Here is a 17,918-nt window from a genome sequence, read left to right as displayed (position 1 = left end):
CACGCAGGCGGCCCGGGCCGGCCCGGGCCCACGGACTAAGGGGGCCAGAAGGGGCAGACGGAGCCCGCGGCAGTGCGAGAGCCAGAGGCAGCTCGCCCGCCTCCTCGGGTCCTGCCGCTCCCGGCAGCGCAGCGTCCCGCGGGGGAGCAGGCGGCCCGCCTCGGCGGTGCAGCAGCCCGGGGGTGGGAGTGGGCCTAGCAGCGCAGCAACCCCTAGTGAGGCCCTCGGCCTCGACGGCTTGGACCTGCAATGGGGCAGAGCTCAGGGCGTGCGTGCCCGCCTGCCCTGCTCGCTGCCCGCATCGGGGGCGGCCGGCGGGAAGTGCAGGAGGACGACTGCCTCGTAGGAGAGCGGGAGGGGCGGCGGGGGCAAGGGGCAGCAGGCCAGCGTGTCCAGCTCCACCCGCAGCACCGCGCCCAGGTCCGGGGCTGCCATGAAGAGGCGGGTGCCCTGGGCCGCGCCCTGCCCCGCCAGAGCGCACCGGGGCAGGCTGCGCGCGGGGCCCCAGCGGCGTGCCTCGGGGCTGAAGGAGGTTAGCACGTTCTCCCGGGCGTTGCCCCCCAGCACGTAGAGCGGCTCCGCGCCCCCCAGGAAGTAGAGGCCTGGCAGGTCGGTGTCTGCCCTCGTCAGTGTCGGCAGCAGCTCCTGCCACGTGTCTGCAAGAGAGGGTGAGGGGCAGGCTCCTTGCCCACCTGCAAACCCTAGTCTCACGCTATGCAGTCGCCCTGCCCTCGGGCCGCTACCCCTGGCTCAGCATGGCCCTGAACCCCTGCCTGCGCATCCCATTGCAGGTCGCTGCTCCCAGCCCCCGAGGCTGCATGACCCGGGTGCAGGGAGGAGTCTCCGAGGGGGAAGACTCTGGCTGAGTGGACCGTGGGCACCAGTCGGTGACTCCTAGCCCCAGACAGCAGCACCTGGAGGGCAGGGACCCTCTGCCCAGGGCTGAGCCCAGGCCCAGGCCAGCCAGGGGTCATAAGGGACTCCTGCTCACCTGCCCGAATGTCATAGCGCAGCAGCAGCTTCTCCCCAGTGCGCCGCACGGTGCCCAGGGCATAGAGGCAGTCGGCCTGGCCCGTGCAGAGCGGGACATCGTGGGACAGTGAGATGGCGAAGGTGATGTCAGTGAGGGGCAGGGAGGAGACGAAGGCCCAGGTGTCGTGCCAGGGGTCGTAGCGCTCCACGGCCGCGTACAGTGCTGTGCTCACATCTGGCGCCAGAAGCGAGTCCAGATACCAGCCTCCAATGGCATAGATGTGCTGCCCTGACACAGCTGTGCTGAAGTGCCGTCGGCGCTGTGGGACAGTACCGTCAGGAGGGGAGAAGCCAGGATGGCAAAGGGCCCTGCCCTTCATGGTGTGGGAGCTGGGCACAGGCCCTGGTGCTGGGCGCAGACGTGAGGGGCTGTCACAGGGGCCAGGGCATGGGCGCAGAGCTTACATTGGGGCACTGGCAAAGTGGGGGCAGACTGCAAGACAAAGGGGCCTAGCACAGGGCCAAGGGGCAGCAGTACCAGTCAGTGCGTGGGGTGGGAGCTGGGACAGGTGGGACCAGTTATGTGAGCAAGGGAGCAGGAGCAGGGCTGGGTGAGGCAGGTGTCACACGCCTGGGGCAGACGTGGCCTATTGTGAAAGTGAGGGGTGGTAATGAGGCAGGCAGTGGCCGACTGTGGGCAGGAGGGGCCACAATGAAGGCCGGTCTGGGCTGCAGGGTGCAGTGCCGGCAGCAGGACTGACCTTCAGGAGCGGGGCGGTGGGCTGCCAGCGGTTGGCTAGAGGGTTGTAGCGGAAGGCGGCCATGCGGAAGGTGAAGCCCCGGGCGCCGCGTGGCTCTCGGTAGCCACCGATGAGGAAGAGGTAGTTGAGCAGCTGGGCAGCACTGAAGCTCCACTTCTCGGCCTGGAAGGGCAAGGTGGAGGCACGGTGCCAGGTACCCGCCCTGCCCAGCGGGAAGCGGTACAGCCCACGCAGCGCCTGCATCTCTGGGCCAGGCTGGATGCCCAGGTTCTCCTTGCGCAGCAGGCAGAGCTGCAGGGGCCCGCGCTCCCGGAGCTGCGTGAGCTCGTCCCGCAGCACCGATGCCAGGCCTGCGGTGATGGGCGCCAGCTCCAGCAGCTCGGTGCTCAGGAAGTGGCACAGCTCAGCCCGCATCTCAGGACAGCCAATGGCCTCGGCAAAGCGCAGCAGGGCCAGGCAGTTGTGGGGGTTCAGGTGGGCATTCAGGGCTGGCCAGCAGCGTGCCAGAAAGGCTGGTACCTGCAGGTAGCTAGCAGCCTGTACTGCTGGTAGTAGCTCCTCCTCGCCCACTGCGAAGTGCCCAGTGAAGACGAACTCCAGGATGGCACGGAAGGCACCCGACGACACATGAGGCAGCTCCAGCTGCCGGGCCACGGCCTCCTGCATCCCTGAGCGGGCCAGTGCCTGGAAGTACGCGCTCTCCTCCGCCAGCCGCCCCAGAGCCACCTGCCGGGCCAGCGAGGGGGGGGTCACTGGGCCAGGGCATCGGTGGGGCAGAGGCCGGGGCTGGGCAGGTCCGGGAGCGGTTCGTGGGCTGTGCAGGCCTTGCCCTGCCACCGGGCCCCAGACTTGCCTGAGGCCGCCTCCCCGGCAGTCCCCCTGCTCGACTCGGCACTGCCCCGCGGCGGGCAGGGGCTGGGGACGGTGGCGGCCCGGAGCAGCGCACCCTTGCAGTGCCGGCGGGCAGGAGGCAGAGCGGCCCGGGCAGCGCTGGGCCAGGGCCAGGGGCAGGGGTCGGGCGCGGGCTGCGCTCGCCCACGCCCACGCCCGTCCCGCCTAAGCCTCGGGACCCCCTCCCGCAGGCGGCGCCGGGAGCCCGGCCGGGCCTGCGAGGGGAGCGGGCCGGCACCCACCTGGAAGGCGTGCGAGGCCGTGCGCACGGTGAGGAGCTGCGGGTCCGGCTCCCGGCCGCGGTAGACGCGGTGGTCGGCGCTGCACTGCCAGGGCTCGCGCTGCTCCGCGCCGCCGGCGCGCGCCAGGCCCCGCCAGAGCCGCGGGAGGCCGCGCAGGGCCCAGGCGGCGGCCGCCGCGACCAGGCGCCACCAGACGAGCCAGGCGGCGGCCGCCGCGCCGAGCAGCCCCCGGCGGGGCATGGCAGCCGCCGAGCGCGCCCGGCTCCGCTTATTTTAAGCCTGGCCTCGGCCGCGGGCGGGGACAGCTGGTTCCGGGTCGGCCGCCTCCCCCCCCCGCGCTTTCCGGCGGGAGGGGGCGCAGCGGGGGGGGGGGGGGCTGGGCCCTGCCGCTCCGGGGAGCAGAGCCTCCCCGGGCGGCGCTTCTGGGCACAGGAGCCCTGGTGTAGATGCGGCTCCGGGAGGCCACAGCCCAGCAATGTCCCCTGTGGGACACAGGGCGCAGTGGCTCACCCGCAGCCACTCCCGTGGCTCCAGCCCCAGCTGCTCCATCTGGGTGCGTGGCCCCTCCCTTCACCCCATCACTGTCCTGCTGTGCCCCCACCTTTGCTGCAACAAGGCCCAGCGCTGCAGCAGGAAGGCTTGCTCCTACCACTCCCAGCCTGTGCCCCTGAGCCCCCTGCCGCCCTCCACAAGGCTAGACTTCATGGACAGCACAGAGGTGCAAACAGCTCAGATTCTCTCTCCCATCACTTACCCCACTTCCGCACCAGCCCGCAGCTCCTTAGAGAAAATGGGAGTTGGAATGGACCTCAGGAGCTCATCTAGTCCAACCGCCTGCTCAAAGCAAGAGCACCCGAACTGGATTAGCCTCACCAAAGCTTTGTCCAGCTGGGTTTTCAAAACTTCCAAGCATGGAGTTTCCACCACCTCTCTGGGTAACCTGTTCCAATGTTTTACTACCCCCCTTGTGAGAAAATTCTTCTTAATATCTAACCTAAACTTCTCTTGCTGCAACTTGAGAGAACAAGGAGCAGTGGTGTCATTTGCCACTACTGAGAACAGTCCAGCTCCACCCTCTTTGCAACCCCCCGGCAGGGAGCTGAAGGCTGCTATCCAATGTCCCCTCAAGTCTTCTGTTCTGCACATGAAATAAGGCCAGTTCCCTCAGCCTCTTCTCACCGGTTCTGTCCCCTAGCCCCCAACCATTTTTGTTGCCCTCCACTGGACTCTCTCCAATTTGTCCACATCCTTTCTGTAGTGGGGGGCCACAACTGCATACGGGACTCCAGATGTGAAACAATCACTTTCCTTGACTGAACAGAGGGAAGCAATCACTTTCCTGGACTTACTGGCAACACATCTAGCACTGCAGCCCAGGATGCCATTAGCCTTCTTGACAAGGAGGGCATGCTGCTGGCTCCTGTTCAGCTTCTTGTCCCCTGTAACCCCCAGATCCTTTTCTGTAGAGTTGCTGCCCAGCCAGTCAGGCCACAGCCTGTACCGGTGCAGGGGATTGTTTCGTCCTAAGTGCAGGACTTTGCACTTGTCCTTGTTGAACATCATGAGATTCCTTTTAGCTCAATCCTCCGATTTGTCTAAGTTACTCTGAATCCTAGCCCTACCCTCTGGCGTACCTATTACTTCCCCCCAGCTTGGTGTCATCTGCAAACCTGCTGAGGGTGCACCCTATGCCATCTTCCAGGTCATGGATGAAGACATTAAACAAAGCCAGCCCCAGAACCAACCCCTGGGGCACTCCCCTTAATACCAGCTGCCAACTAGACGTGGAGCCATTGATTACTACTTTGTAAGCCTGATGCTCCACCCAGTTTTCTATCTGCCTTACAATCCATTCAACCAGCTTGCCTGCAAGAATGCTGTGGGAGACCGCATCAAAAGCCTTGCTAAAATGAAGGTACACATCCACCAGTCTCCCTGCATTCACAGAGCCAGTCACCTAGTCACAGACAGCAATCTGGTTGGGCAGGCATGACTTGCCCCTGGTGAATCCACGCTCCTGGCGAATCCACGTTTCTAATCACCATCTTCTCTAAGTGCTTAGAAATGGATTCTTTGGGGATCTGCTTGCTCCATGATTTTTCTAGGGACTGAGGTGAGGCTGACTGGTCTATAGTTCCTTGGATCCTCCTTTTTCCCTTTCTTAAATGTGGGCACTATGCTTGCCCTTTTCCAATCATCCGGGACCTCTCCTGATTGTCATGAGTTTTGAAAGATGATGGCCAATGGCTCTGCAGTCACATCAGCCAACTCCCTCCACACCCTCGGGTGCATCTCATCCAACCCCACAGACTTGTACATGTCCAGCTTTTCTAAGTAGTCCATAACCTGTTCTTTCAGTACTGAGGGCTGCTCACCTCCCCCGCAAACTGTGCTGCCCAGTGCAGTAGCCTGGGAGCTGCCCTTGCTTGTGAAAACTAAGGCAAAAAAATCATTGAGCATGTCAGCCTTTTCTGCATCCTCTGTCACAAGACGATTCAGTCAGGGACCCACGCTTTCTCTTCTTGCTATTAACATACTTACAGCAACTCTTCTTGTTAACCTTCACATCCCTTACTAGCTGCAATTCCAATTGTGCCATGGCCTTTCTGACTTCATCCCTGCATGCCCAAGCAATGCTCTTATATTCTTCCCTAGTTATTTGCCCAAGTTTCCACTTCTTATAAGCTTCCTTCAGTAAACTAAATCACAAAAAAGGAGTTCCCTGCTAAGCCAAGCTGGTTTTCTGCCATACTTGCTAGTCTCCTTCCCCTTCCCTGGCCAGGCCCTTCCACAATTCCCTTGGGGACTGTCCTGAGCATGTCAGGCTGGGCCATCTCCCTCCCTGCTGCCTTCCTTGCTAGGCCACGAATGCTGTAGGTCTGGCCCAAAGTCTTGCAGCGGCTGATGACCTCCTCCCCTAGCTCAGAATTGCTAGCAGCCTGTGATGCTATTGTGTTTGAGAACATGTTGGCTTATCTCCCAAAGGCTGGGGCCAGCAGGCTGCAGCCTCCTGGAGCCTCCCCCAGCCTGATCACCTGCTGCCCTGCTCAAACACTGCAAAGGGCACACACCAAGGGCAAAGGAGGCTCCTCCCCAGGCTGGCAGTAGTCCATGCAGTAGCCAAGATGGACAAACAAGGCATGCAGTTCACACAAAGCCGCTGGAGCATTTATTGGTCTGAGTATGGGTTACATTCAGTCTCTGGTCCATGGGGATGGGGCGGGGGTGCTGTGTGCAGCTCTGGGGCCCGAGCACATGGGCCCTGCAGGCAGATGTTGGTAGACACAGCTCACAGAAGCCCGGATAGCTCTGGGACCTCTCTTCAGGGCACGGCTGCAGGCTGCAGCCACCCTGCTCCATAGCCCCTGCTGGCAGCCCAACCTGGGAGCCCCCACCCTGCAGAGCTGCATGCTGCCCCAGCCAACACCCCCAGCCCCACCTGCAGTAACTGCTCTCAAGCCGAGCCAGCAGGAGGGACAGGGGCAGGCAGGTCACCCTTGGGCAGCAGTCAGTCTGGTCTTGCCTTTGCCAGAGCCATCTACATATGCCTCTGCTGCCCACAGCCTGGAGGCCAGGTGAGCAGGGAGGGCCCTGCCTGGGAGGATGCTGGAACATGGCTGCAACACACTGGGGGCCCAAGGCAGTGCCAGTGCCAGCAGCAGGAAGCCCCTTGGTGCAGGAGGGCAGAGGTGTTCCACAGGGGAGGCAGACAGACCGAGGCAGGGGGGACAAAGTGCTGACAGCCCAAAGGAAGGCAGGGCTAGGATGCTGCCCTGGAGCCCAGGCTGGGGAAGAGGCAGGAAGTATAGTGCACGTAGGGCTCAAAGCAGCAGGGAATAGGGAAAAGAACCCCAGCTTGGGCAGTGCAGCCTGGGCCAGCAGCAGAATCCCGGTAGGGACAGAGCAGGTCTCTCAGACAGTAGCATGACCATGATGTCTCTGTCCCTGGAAAAGGTGCCCAAGGCAGCCCCAAGACTAGACCTGTCCCCAACTCACAGGCCCCCATAACCCTATCACATGACAACATAACCGAAGGATGCTGAGGAGATGGAGCGGGCAAGAGTCCACAGTCCCCAGATATGCTCAGGGAGCCCCTGCCTCTGCCCACACCATTACATTAACCATTTTCCTACCAGACCCCGCATGGGGCAGCCCCAGCCACAGCCAAGGAGTGAGCCAGCCACCCCCACAGACTACAGCTGACATGCCAGATGAGCAGCTTGCTGGGGCGGAGGGAGCAGAACAAGGGAGGTTGGTCTGTGGGCACCATGCCCTTGTGGTCCTTGTGGCCCCTGCTGTGGCACTGTGGGGAGGCAGGGACAGGGACAGGGCCCCCAGTTGTGGAGGGTAGCTCCGCTGTCCGTGCCAGGCCCCCACATGTCACTGCCGTGGCACAAGGCCCAGGCGCTGCAGCAGGAGGCAGAGTCGGAGGGGAATGGGTAGAGCCAGCTGGGGCCATGAGCCATGGTCAGGAGCACAGCGCCTTCTGCTGGAAGTATGCCTCAAAGCGGCTCCGAGCATAGTCCTGGGCAAGGAGAGTGTCCATGGGAGTGGGGCTTGGCCTGAGGACCCCCAGCAACACCCCCAGAGGCAGAGGGGACCCAGAGACCACCCACCCCATGATAACCTCACACCAGGGTGGGGAGCCCAGACCCACACCCATCCATCAGGACAGCAGCCCAGGGCCAATTCCTGCTATGGGAGAGGCCTGCACTGTGCCCAGCTGGGGACAGCCCTGCTCCCTCCCCTCTCAAGGGCAGGCTGACAAAAGAGGGCTCCAGGGTGCGCAAGTTGGCACCCAGCCTCTCCCTGGGCAGGATGCCCCTAGGACCCCCTTCCTGGTTCCAACCCCATCCCCACCCCCAGGGCAGCCTGCCAGTGCTGTGCTCACCAGGTATCCAAACTCAATGGTGGAGATCTTCGCCTGCAGGATGGACCAGAGGCCCCAGAAGAAATGTGAGGCCAGAGCAAACCTGGAGGGAGTGGCCACTGTCAGGAAGGTGTTGAGTGGGACCCCAGCACCAGCTCCAGCCCAGAGGCAGCACCCCCAACTCTGGGGAATCAGCCTGACCTTACTTCCAGCACACACTCAGGTGCCTCCTCTCGGGGACGGGGGGGAGGGCGCACAGGAGATGGGGTGGACCACGCAGCAGGAGCCTGTGGCATGGTGCAGTGCCTCAGAGGTCTCCCAGGGCCTCCAGACCAGCATTCTAGTCCTTGTGGGTAGGCTGGTCCCCCTGTGCTCCATTCTTTGTGAGGGGGGTCTCTATAAGCTGCTACCTCCTAGTTGTGTTGGGGAATCAGAAGGGAAATAATCCCTGCGACACCACCCAGACCCATGGGGGAAATGACCCACACTGTTGCTCCCACCTATCGCGGAAGCAGACCAGGGAGCACATTGACACCATGTCCCCTGTCTCTGGAGGAGTCTTGGGGGATTCCCTGTCCTGTCCCCACCTACCCGCCACAATTCTGGGAGGGTCCCTCTGGGGCAGCACTCACCGGTTGACCTCAGTCAGCATCTCCTCCTCAATGCAAGCTTGCTCCTCATGCGTGGTGTCCCCAGGATGCCCTGAGTCTTCTGAGAGGTAGTGCCGGATGAAGTGTAGCTGTAGACAGAGCCAGAGTGGGCTGAGCACAGGAGAGTCAGGGCCTGGCCCAGGGGCATGTGGGGCTGCAGCACAATAGCCCAAGCAGGTACCCCAAGACCCCCAGGACACTAGGCAACACCTGTCAGTCCCATCCTCCTCATTAGGCACAGAGGGGGCTGTACAGCCATGGCCCCAAGGGCACCCCTACAGCCCCTCCCTGGCAGGGACTCCTACCTGCTGCTGGCGTGAAGGGTAGTTCTCCATGGAGGCCTTATAGAACGGCCAGGCATCATAGGTGTAGTCATACACCCACTCACAGAAGTGATTGCCGATGTCGAAGCCCCTACATGGGGGACATGGTCAGTAGATTCCTGCCCCTGGTAGTTGTGGCATGCCCTGGCCTTCCCCTTCCAGGACAGCACTTGGTGAGAGAGAGGTGGCAGCCCAGCGGAGCCACTGGACAGACAGCAGCTGCCACCTGAACTCTAGCTGATGGCTGAGCCCACCCCAGATCACCCCCTGCCACGGCACCTCATGAGCCCCGCTCTCATCCCACCCCACCCCACCTAGCACATCCCTCACCGCCCCCACACATACCTGTAGTTGTAGCTGCTGTATTCAAAGTCAATCAGCATCAGCTTGTCTGTGGAGGAAGCTTCACGCCCCGAAAGCAGGAGAATGTTTCCTGGCAGGAAGAGTGGGGCTGAAAGCACAGCTCTGAAGGAGGTGGCTCCAGGAGTACAGAGGCATGCACAGGAAGCCAGGGGGAGCTGGCATAGGCAGATCCTGTGTGCAGGGCTGAAGCAGAACATGCCAGGCAGCTCCTGCTCTTCCTAAGGGCAAGATGCTCCCAGAGGGAAGAAGCCCTGTGTATGAGACTCAGCAAGTGGTCAGCTGAGCCCAGCTGTGGGTGGGGCAGGAGCTTGGGACCCAAGGGGCAGGCAGGGCCATCTGCAGGTCAGGCTGGTGAGGGCCCTCCATCTGTCTACACTCACTTTCCTGGACATCCACTCACCTTCCTGGACATCATTGTGGCAGAAGACAACGGGTGAGGGTGTGGACTCCAGCAGCTCCCTGAGGGCAGGGCAGGGCAGAGCAGAGCCAGGTCAGCGGGGGAGGTCCCTGCCCCCATGACAGCTTGCTTCTTCCCCCCACCAATTCTGCCAGGCCCAGCTTGTGGCCACAGGTGAGGGGGGAGTCACAGTGCTGACAGGAGACATGGAACAGGGACTGGCACGACAGAGCAGGCATGATATGGGGGAATAGGCAGGGGAAGGCCCCATCTCTGGGCATGAGGGGACAGACCCACTCTGCCTTGCTCTCCCCAGGTAGCTCTGCCAGCAGAAAGGCAAGGGCGCCCACACCAAGCTCTAAGGGAGCCAAGCTCTGGGGCTGAAGCTGCCCCCATGACTGCTGCCACTCACCTGAGGCTGCGCATTTCCTCCTGCAGGTTGTAGGCCTTAAGGTGATTTAACTTCTTCAGCTGAGCCTCCTCAGCAAAAGTGAGCTCAGCAATCTGATTCAGGTACCTGGAACACAGTGTGCAACTTTGGTGCCCACAGGGGAGACCCCGCAAAACTCCCTGTCCCAGCAGGGCCAGGGCCATCATTCATGCCTATGGCCGGAGAGCACCTACCTGCTCCCTGGCTCAGTATGGATAGAGCAGCCATCTCCATCCACCCTGAGCCAGGGCACTGGTCCCCTGGGGATGCTGCATTTCTAACATGATTTTGGGAGATGAAGAGGACTCCTCACCAGCCCCTGCCTGGGGCCTCAAGGGACATCGCTAGTCTTACCCCTCCATGGTCCCAAACAGCCACTTGGGCTCCTTGTTAAAAGGCATCACCATGCCATGGAACCGGGACATCTTCACTGCAATCTCCCCGGAGATGTCAGGATCCCACAGGTCCTCGGTCCGGAGGCGTCGGCTCTGGGGGGGAGGGGATGCGGGGCAGGTATGAACTAGCTCAGATAGGCCAGGTACTAGATGGATCCCTTCCCCCCAACCCCTCTGCACAGGGAGATGGAATATGTCTTGCACAGAGTCCCCAGCTCTGGGAATGGAATGGGGCCTTGGTTTCCAACCCATGAGGTTCAGTTCCGAGGACAGGGCACAACAGGGGCCCAATCCAGCCCCATGCAGAGAGGAGACTAGCTTTGCCAGGCAGGGGCTGTGACCTGGAGAGTCCCCCTCAGTAGGAGCATTCACCCAGTGAGGCCCATACCGGAATGTACTGCTCCAGGCGCCCCTGGGGAAAGACCCCATAGAGCCGTGGCCCCAGCGCCCGCTCTGCCAGGATGGCAAACATCACACTCTCCAGTACCAGCGAGTCCACACCCTGGCAGAGAGAGTGGACAGGTAAGCAGTGGCAGCCCCCCTCCTCTCCCAATTTGCGCCGCAGTTGGGGAGGGGACAGCACCTGCAAGCCTGATGGCCTGAGTGGGGAGGCATCAGCCCCAAGTGCCAGTCCAGGGGGAAGCCCTGGGGGCCTGACAGCCAGGCAGGGAGAGGTCAGCCCCCAGGAGCAGCAACTGTGCACAGAGGGAGCTGCTCCCCTGAACTGAGGCCCCATAGGCTGGGACAGCAGGGCTGTGGGTCAGGATAGAGCAGAGGCTTCGGCACTCACCTGGCTACAGGGCACAACTGGCCCCGTGTACAGGGACCACAGATGTCACTGGCCTAAGCCGGACTGAGCACAAAAGGCTCAGCCAGCCCCCAGCCTGACCAGGACTGCAGGAGGTCCAAGATTAACTGGACTGTGAGGTTTGGCAACAGCCCATGGTTCCCTCGTCTCCCTGTTACAGGCCCCTTGTTGCCCCCGGGGGGGTGGGCTCAGGCTAGAGCCAAGTACAGGGACGATATAGGGAACAAGGGGCTGGTCTGACCCAGGAGGCTCCAAGAGCACAGCAGTGTCACTGGCAAAGTGAAGACCACAGGCCGTAACTGTGGCCAGGTAATACCCAGAGTGGAGAAGGAAACAGCAAGGAGGGCAGGCACTGATCCAGCTGATTCTCATGTTGGGACACCGCCAATGCGAGAGATGCCAAGGGTACCCACTGGGCAGGCAGCATCTGACTGTGGGACCCCAAGGGGAGAGAGGGTGCCTGGGACAGTCCTGGGCCGTGTCCCCCGCCACCCTCCCCCAGCCAAGCTGGGTCCCATGTACCTGTAGAATGGCCCCGTAGACACGCAGCAGCACCTGCCGGGGCTCGTCCCCCACGCTCAGGATGTGGTCTGGGAGGGTGCATTTGTACAGCAGGTTGCTCAGCCCCCCACTGGCAATGAGAGCAAGGAACAGGGACCGCCGAGCTAGGACACCACACGCACCCCTGGCTAGCTGTCACACATGGGACACACATGCAGCTCCCCCCCCACCCCATGACCTGCCTGATGGGGGTGGGGGATGAAGCAGCAGACTCCTGCCCCAGCTGAGGGTAGCCCTGCCCCCCGCCAAGGCTGTGCCTCCTGGGACCCCTGTGTCCTCCAGGGGCCACGGCCGGTGGTTCTGGGACCACGAGTAACACCCCAAGCAGAGATCCCGCTCAGCTAAGGGGACAGGTGTGGGGCCCAATTCCCACAGCCCAGCACAGAGCATGGAGTCAGGCCCCGGCAGCAGAAGGGCCCGGAAGGAGGGCAGGGCAGGGGCAGCGAGAGCGTCCTGAGGCTGAGGAAAGCCAGTGGGCCATGCCCCACACCTAGTCAGTTTACAAGGTGCGCTGCCACCTGTGCAGCAGGGCCAGGCAGCAGCAGCGAAGGTGACTGTGACCTTTGCTCCCCGCCCTGCGCCCGACGGCTGCGGGTGACACGGTACGGCGGGGGGCAAAGCTCACGGACCGGGACCGGAACCGGGCCACGCTGCCCCGGCCCTGGGGTGAGGCTGGCATAGGCCCGGGCGCCCCGCCTTGGCCCGCACCGACCCCGCGGCCCCTCCAGCATGAGGCTGCCGGCAGCAGCCGAGGGGAGAAGGGTTCCCACCGCCCCCATCCCGCTCTGCCCACCAAGACCCGGGCGGCCAGACCGCGCTGATCGACCGCCGCGCCCCACCCGGGCCCCGGCTCCGCTCCCCGCGCGGCCCCCGACTTCCCCGGCACCTGACGGGGCTGATGCCGAAGTCGCGCGGCGCGATGAGCTTCCAGGACCCGGCCAGGAACTCGCGGCACCAGGCGAAGGCCTGCAGGCGGGTGCGCGCGGGCACGGGACAGCCCCGCGGCGACCCCGGCCCCGGCACCGGCCCCGGCCCCGAGCCCGCCAAGCCCACGCCTGCCGCCGCCGCCGCCATCCCGGCCGGCAGAGCCCGCCCCCCGCCCCACCCCCTCCAATCGGCACGTCGCGCCACGCGGGCTCACGGCCTCACTGGTCCAGACTCCTGCCAGTCATGCCCTGCCGTGGTGGCCCCATCGGGGGTGAAGCGCGGCGGGTTGGATTGGACCCCGGGCGGTGACGCACGCCAGGAGTCGGGAGCGGACGGGGGCGGGACGCAGCGGCAGCCAATGGTGGAGGAGGCCTCGAGCGAAGCAGCCAATCACGGTGGGCAAGCGGAGGGCTTTGCCGTGGGAGCGGGGCCGCGCAGGCAGAGGCGCGCGATGCCGCGGAACGTGGAGCTGAAGGCGTGCGTGCGGGATCGGTTGCGCGTGGCGGAGGGCGCGGAGCGGCTGGCGGGGGGCGCGGGCCGCCGCCTCGTGCAGGAGGACGTCTTCTTCCGCGCGCCCCGCGGCCGCCTCAAGCTGCGCCGCGCCGGGGTGAGCGGGCCGGGCCGGGCCGGGCCGGGGCGGGAGCTGCCCCCGCGCGTTGTTTCCCCCCGCGCTGACCCCCTCCCCCCGCAGGGCGGCGGCGGCGGCGGCGCGCACCTCATTTTCTACGAGCGCGCGGACGCGCCGGGCCCGCGTTTGTCCCGCTACCGCCTCTCGCACACGGACGACCCCGCGGGGCTGACGGTGAGCGCGGCAAGGCGCGGTGGGGCGGCGCGGGATGGGGGGCCTCGGGCAGCAACGTGCTGGGCACGGTTGTGGGGCCTGGAGGCGTGATGGGGGGGTCTCAGCGGGGGCAGTGCGGGCTGGGGCATCACTGGAGGTGTGATGGGGGGTGTGCTCTGGACGCGGCGGGGCTGGAGCTGGCCGTTGGTGGGGGTGTGGGCAGTGGGGGCTGGGGCACAACTGGAGGCGTGATGGGGGGTGGTCCGGGCGGGGTGTGCTCTGGGCGGGGGCAGCACAGCAGAGCTGGAGCTGGGGCTACTCCGGTGACAGCTGAGCTGTGGGCTGGCTGGTGCAGGCACTGCTGTCAGAGGCGCTGGGGGTGCTGGGCGTGGTGCGGAAGGAGCGCCTCCTCTACCTGGTGGGGCAGACCCGGGTGCACCTGGACCGTGTGGATGGCCTGGGGGACTTCATGGAGCTGGAGGTGAGTGGTGCAGGCTGTGGCCCCTGCAGGCCAGGTGCTGGGATTGTGCCACCGCATGGCTGTGGCCCAACAGCTGACCTGCTCTCACCCGCCTCTTCCATGGTCTCTGCAGGTGGTGCTGAGTGAGGAGCAGAGCCTCCAGGATGGGGAGCAGGTGGCCCGGGCACTGATGGCAGAGCTGGGGGTCCAGGAGGAGGATCTCATCGCTGGGGCCTATCTGGATCTGCTTCTGGCCCGGGGGGAGTTGCAGCAGTGAGCTGTAGCCCTGCCCTGGCTTGCACCCTGACTGCCAGGAAGACACCCCCCACCCTCCATGTACACACCTCCCTGCCGCTGTGATGGGTGGGAGGCTCAGGCCCTCCTCTGCCCATCTGAGTGGGGGTGCAACATGAGTCCAGCCCCACCCTGCCCAAGGGGCTGCCTGCGAGGACATGCCCCTGTTTCCAGGATGTGCCCCCACCCCCAAGGGAGGGTGGCTGTCTTCAATAAATACTCAATTCTGGACCAGGGCCATGTCCTTTGCCATGCAGCGGGTGGGCCAGAGTCTGGGCAGCAGAAGCTAGGACGTCTGCGTTCCATGTCTGGCTCTGCTGTGCAGGCCCCAGTCCCGTGGGGGGTGATGGATGCTGCAGGGGTTGGGGTTCATGGGTGTCTGCAAAGGACAAGGCTGTGCCTATGTAACCAAACCTGGGTTGTGGGGGGAGTGCTGTCTCCAGGGCCTTTCCTTGTTCACTGGGTCCCTGGGGGTTTGGGGCTGCTGTTTTGTGCAAAGGGGAGCAAGATCTGGTGGAGGAAAGTCTCCCTGCTGTGTTGCCCCTGGCTCATGTGCACTGGATGAGGAACCTCTGCAGCTGGCTCCAAGAGCCCTTCACCCTCTCGGTGGCTGTCGACAGGTTGTCAGTGCTGGGGCCTGCAGGAGCCAGACCTGGAGTGGGTGGGGTGACACCAGGCAGGGTTGTGGGGCAGGAGGAAAGAACTGACCCAAGAGGGGAAGGAGGAGAGACTAGCACTGGAGGAGCAAGGCACCTGGTGGAGGAAGCTGCCTGTAGGCTGGGCCTTAGGAGGCGGCAGGGCCTGTCAGTCCTGGTGCAGATGGAAGCATACTCAGTGCTGTGCCCCCCTGCAGCACATTAGGAGGGCAGGGCCATGAGCACCTCAGTTGTCGGGTCTGTCCCTGCCCAGCACCTCCATCTCTGCACTGCCTTAGCCCAGGGCAGCCCCTTCAACCTGCCCCTGTGGGCAAGTGGGGCTCTGGGGGATTCTGACAGCCACTCCAGGGCCTTGCAGGCACTGCTGCTCTGAGTTGGGTGCTGCGGGCAGGGTGATGTGCAGAGATCTGGGTTCTTCATTTGCCTTAGAAAAATGCTGTAAACCTTGATATTTCTCTTTTTAAAGAGAAAAACCCAGAGTTTCTCCTTCAAAGGAGAAAATTGTGGGAAATGGTGGGCTTTCCGTGCAGGCTGGCAGAGTTCCAGCCTGCAAGGGGCTGCAGGGAGTGGGAGGAAGGTGGTTGGGCAGGGGTGCCATGTGCATGTTCATGTTTGTATGTGTATATGCACACATGTGTGCCAGGCAACCTAGAGAGCAGCTCCTGCAGGTAAGTCTGGCGGGGGTGGGAAATTGAGTCCCCCATAGCGAGGGAGGGAGTTGGGCAGGACTGTGGCTGCTGCCCAGCTGGAGGGGTGCCTGGGGCTTGAGGCCCTCAGGGCACAGGCTCTGGTGAAATTGGGCCCCTCTCTGCCCCAGTCCTGTCATGGGCCCCGGCCCTCTGGGCGTCCCTGGCCCCAGCAGCTGGAAAGGCACCCTTAGGCTGGGCTTGGGGATGCTGGTCCCAGGAGCCTCTCCATGCATCTGCGAGGTGGTCTCCTTGGACCTGGCACCTGCATCTCATCCCTTGGTTTATGCATCAGGCAGCTGCCCTTGCCCCACCTCTGCTGGCATGGGGAAGCAGAAAGTCCTCAGGGCTGGGCTGAGAGCCTGGGAATCCCCTCACACTGTGATGCCAATGCACAGAGATCTGTGCTGTGGGGTGCAGTGGAACTGGTACCTCTTGGAGGTGGGAGGCCTGGGCAGTGGGGTACAGAGCCACATGCCCTGATGGGGTGGCTAAGAAGGGAGCAATGGGGGCTGGAGGGGCAGGGGCTGCATTGACTAGATGGCATCTGCTTGTACAGATGTTGCTGCTGAGGTGCAAGTCTCCACATCCAGGTGGGAAAGGAAATTTCCAGCCCCCACCCCCTGCCAGCAGGGCTGTGGCCTCCTGTTCCCCACACAGGGGTGGGGAGTGCTCTGGCTTCTATGGGTGGGAGCCTAGGTGAGGGGGGAACCCTCCTCCCCCACACTGATGCTTGCTGGGGCTGGATGAGAAGAGGGGTAAGGAGCTCCAGGGTCTCTGAAGAAGAGCTGTGGCTTAGGGGCTAGGCAGGGCTGGACTCTGAGCCTCCCTGGTGAGGCTGGGACACAAGGTCCACCTCCTTTCCTTCCCTCCCTCCCTCCCCAGCATCCAGCTCGGGAGGCAGCACCAGCCAGGAGTGTTCTCCCTGCTCCGGGAAGCCTGCTCTGGACAGGAGGACCCTGGCTGTTGGTCTCCCCAGCTCCAACCTGCACCATTGCCCTCATCCATCTAGGTCTGGAATCATCCTGATGATATTGGACCAGTGTAAAGTCCTGTGCTTGGGTTTGGGTCATCCCAGGCACAATGCAATATGGGTGGGGACTGGTCGAGGCACACACCAATTGCAGCACATGGATCAATTCAAGACCCAGGGCCAGCATCAGATATGTCCTTCTGGGCTGTATGTGGCCTGCGGGCCATATCTTTGCTATAGACCATCATGCTTAGAGAGATCTTAAAAGGGGGCTATTGCTTTGGGTGGGCACATAACACAGGGACTGAAATGGGAAAGGTATGAAGGGGATGGGGCTCAGCATGCTCACTGCAGAGGCCACCTCCCATTACCCAGGCTCCTTGTGCACGTGTCCTGGGCCCTGCACTGCAGAGAAAGCCCCAGGAGATCACTGTGGACCACAGCCAGAATTGCCATCAGCAGAGCTATGATCTGATTTCCATGCCCAGCCCAGCCCAGGCACTGCTTTCAGGGAGGCATGGAAATGCTGAGTGGAGCAGATGGGCCCTGTGAGGCGAGGTGGTAAAGCTGGGGTTTGTCAGTCACAGGAAGGGAAGGCCGAGGGGCATCTGGGTCATCTTCACCTGCAGAAACCAGTGTCACTGCAGCAATGGGGGGTTTGGGAAATGTCTTGTAAGGCTATGACCCATGAGGCCCTAGAGGCTCTGTCATGGGGAGCTGGGGGCAGGCTGGACAAATGCATGCTTGGGCCAGGTCCCATGGTGCTGAGTCTTTCTTGAGTTGGTGCTGGGGCTCTAGGGCTTTCCCCGGCCTTAGCACGCAGTTGTAGCATCTTCAGATGCCCTGCCTGCTTCCATCTCCTGTAGGCACCTTGAAAGCCATCGCGGAGGTGGCAAGTGCTAGTTCTGCATAGCTCTCCTGCCTGTGTCATGGTAGCCCACACTGGTGCCCTGGAGCTGGGCTGGTGGGGTGTGGGGGTGGGCTGTGCCCCAGCCAGGGGCTACTGGTACAGTTTGCTCTGTGGGCTTTCTGCAGTTGCCAGAGGGGTCTTTCACTAGGCAGGCCAAGGCCATAGCCCAGCCCCAGCTCTCCTGCCTGGCAGGGCTGTGGTAGATTTGCCTGCCCTACTCCCTACCCAGGCAACACCATGACCCCCAAAAGCCCTCAAGGTGTAGCCCTGCCCCTGCCTTCCCTGGGATCCTCTGCCAAGACCTGCATGGAGCTGGAGAAGGGCCCAGCAGTGATACCAATACTGATGAGGCCCTCATCAGTACTGACCCCCGTAGGAGCAGGCCTGAGCTCTACGCAGGTCTGGTGCCTGTGAGGGGTAGGGGAGGCAATTGGCAAATGGCTTGTACCTGGTCCAGCAAGGAGCATAGGATTCCCATTGTGGGCAGGCCCTGTTCATCCCTTTCACATGCATTTGCAGCTGTTTCAGAGCCACACAGGCTCCTGCCAGGTGCCACAGCTCTAGGAGG

At 63.1% G+C, this 17,918-nt stretch overlaps 3 protein-coding genes across 5 annotated transcripts; 1 reads left to right on the top strand and 2 right to left on the bottom strand.

The window, feature by feature from the left end:
• Window positions 1–261: 261 nt before the first annotated feature.
• Window positions 262–3,183, bottom strand: LOC149865391 (kelch repeat and BTB domain-containing protein 13-like). 2 transcript variants are annotated; one of them, XM_090041462.1, is made up of 5 exons: window positions 2,867–3,183; window positions 2,253–2,459; window positions 1,734–1,895; window positions 992–1,292; window positions 262–656 (listed from the first exon to the last, which is right to left on the bottom strand). In XM_090041462.1, exons 1-5 carry the CDS (start codon window positions 3,104–3,106, stop codon window positions 262–264), a joined length of 1,305 nt encoding a protein of 434 aa, XP_089897588.1. In that variant the 5' UTR covers window positions 3,107–3,183. The 2 variants fall into 2 exon arrangements, with proteins under 2 accessions (XP_089897588.1, XP_089897587.1); XM_090041461.1 differs by having other exon boundaries at window positions 1,734–2,459.
• A 2,830-nt stretch (window positions 3,184–6,013) lies between these two features.
• CHKB (choline kinase beta) lies at window positions 6,014–12,743 on the bottom strand. 2 transcript variants are annotated; one of them, XM_090041451.1, is made up of 11 exons: window positions 12,550–12,743; window positions 11,625–11,733; window positions 10,683–10,796; window positions 10,254–10,387; window positions 9,882–9,986; window positions 9,473–9,531; window positions 9,055–9,142; window positions 8,692–8,800; window positions 8,369–8,475; window positions 7,758–7,839; window positions 6,014–7,391 (listed from the first exon to the last, which is right to left on the bottom strand). In XM_090041451.1, exons 1-11 carry the CDS (start codon window positions 12,735–12,737, stop codon window positions 7,335–7,337), a joined length of 1,152 nt encoding a protein of 383 aa, XP_089897577.1. In that variant the 5' UTR covers window positions 12,738–12,743; the 3' UTR covers window positions 6,014–7,334. The 2 variants fall into 2 exon arrangements, with proteins under 2 accessions (XP_089897577.1, XP_089897578.1); XM_090041452.1 differs by lacking the exon at window positions 10,683–10,796.
• Window positions 12,744–12,989: 246 nt separating this feature from the next.
• Window positions 12,990–14,354, top strand: LOC149865389 (uncharacterized). The gene is made up of 4 exons (XM_090041450.1): window positions 12,990–13,197; window positions 13,282–13,392; window positions 13,727–13,852; window positions 13,965–14,354. The coding sequence occupies exons 1-4, from the start codon at window positions 13,042–13,044 to the stop codon at window positions 14,106–14,108; spliced, it is 537 nt and encodes a 178-aa protein (XP_089897576.1). The 5' UTR covers window positions 12,990–13,041; the 3' UTR covers window positions 14,109–14,354.
• Window positions 14,355–17,918: the final 3,564 nt, after the last annotated feature.

Source organism: Crocodylus siamensis, chromosome 4 (genome assembly GCF_052110815.1).
Source record: "Crocodylus siamensis isolate JL-2025a chromosome 4, ASM5211081v1, whole genome shotgun sequence".
NCBI lineage: Eukaryota > Metazoa > Chordata > Crocodylia > Crocodylidae > Crocodylus > Crocodylus siamensis.
This window is presented reverse-complemented; position numbering and strand designations above follow the sequence as displayed.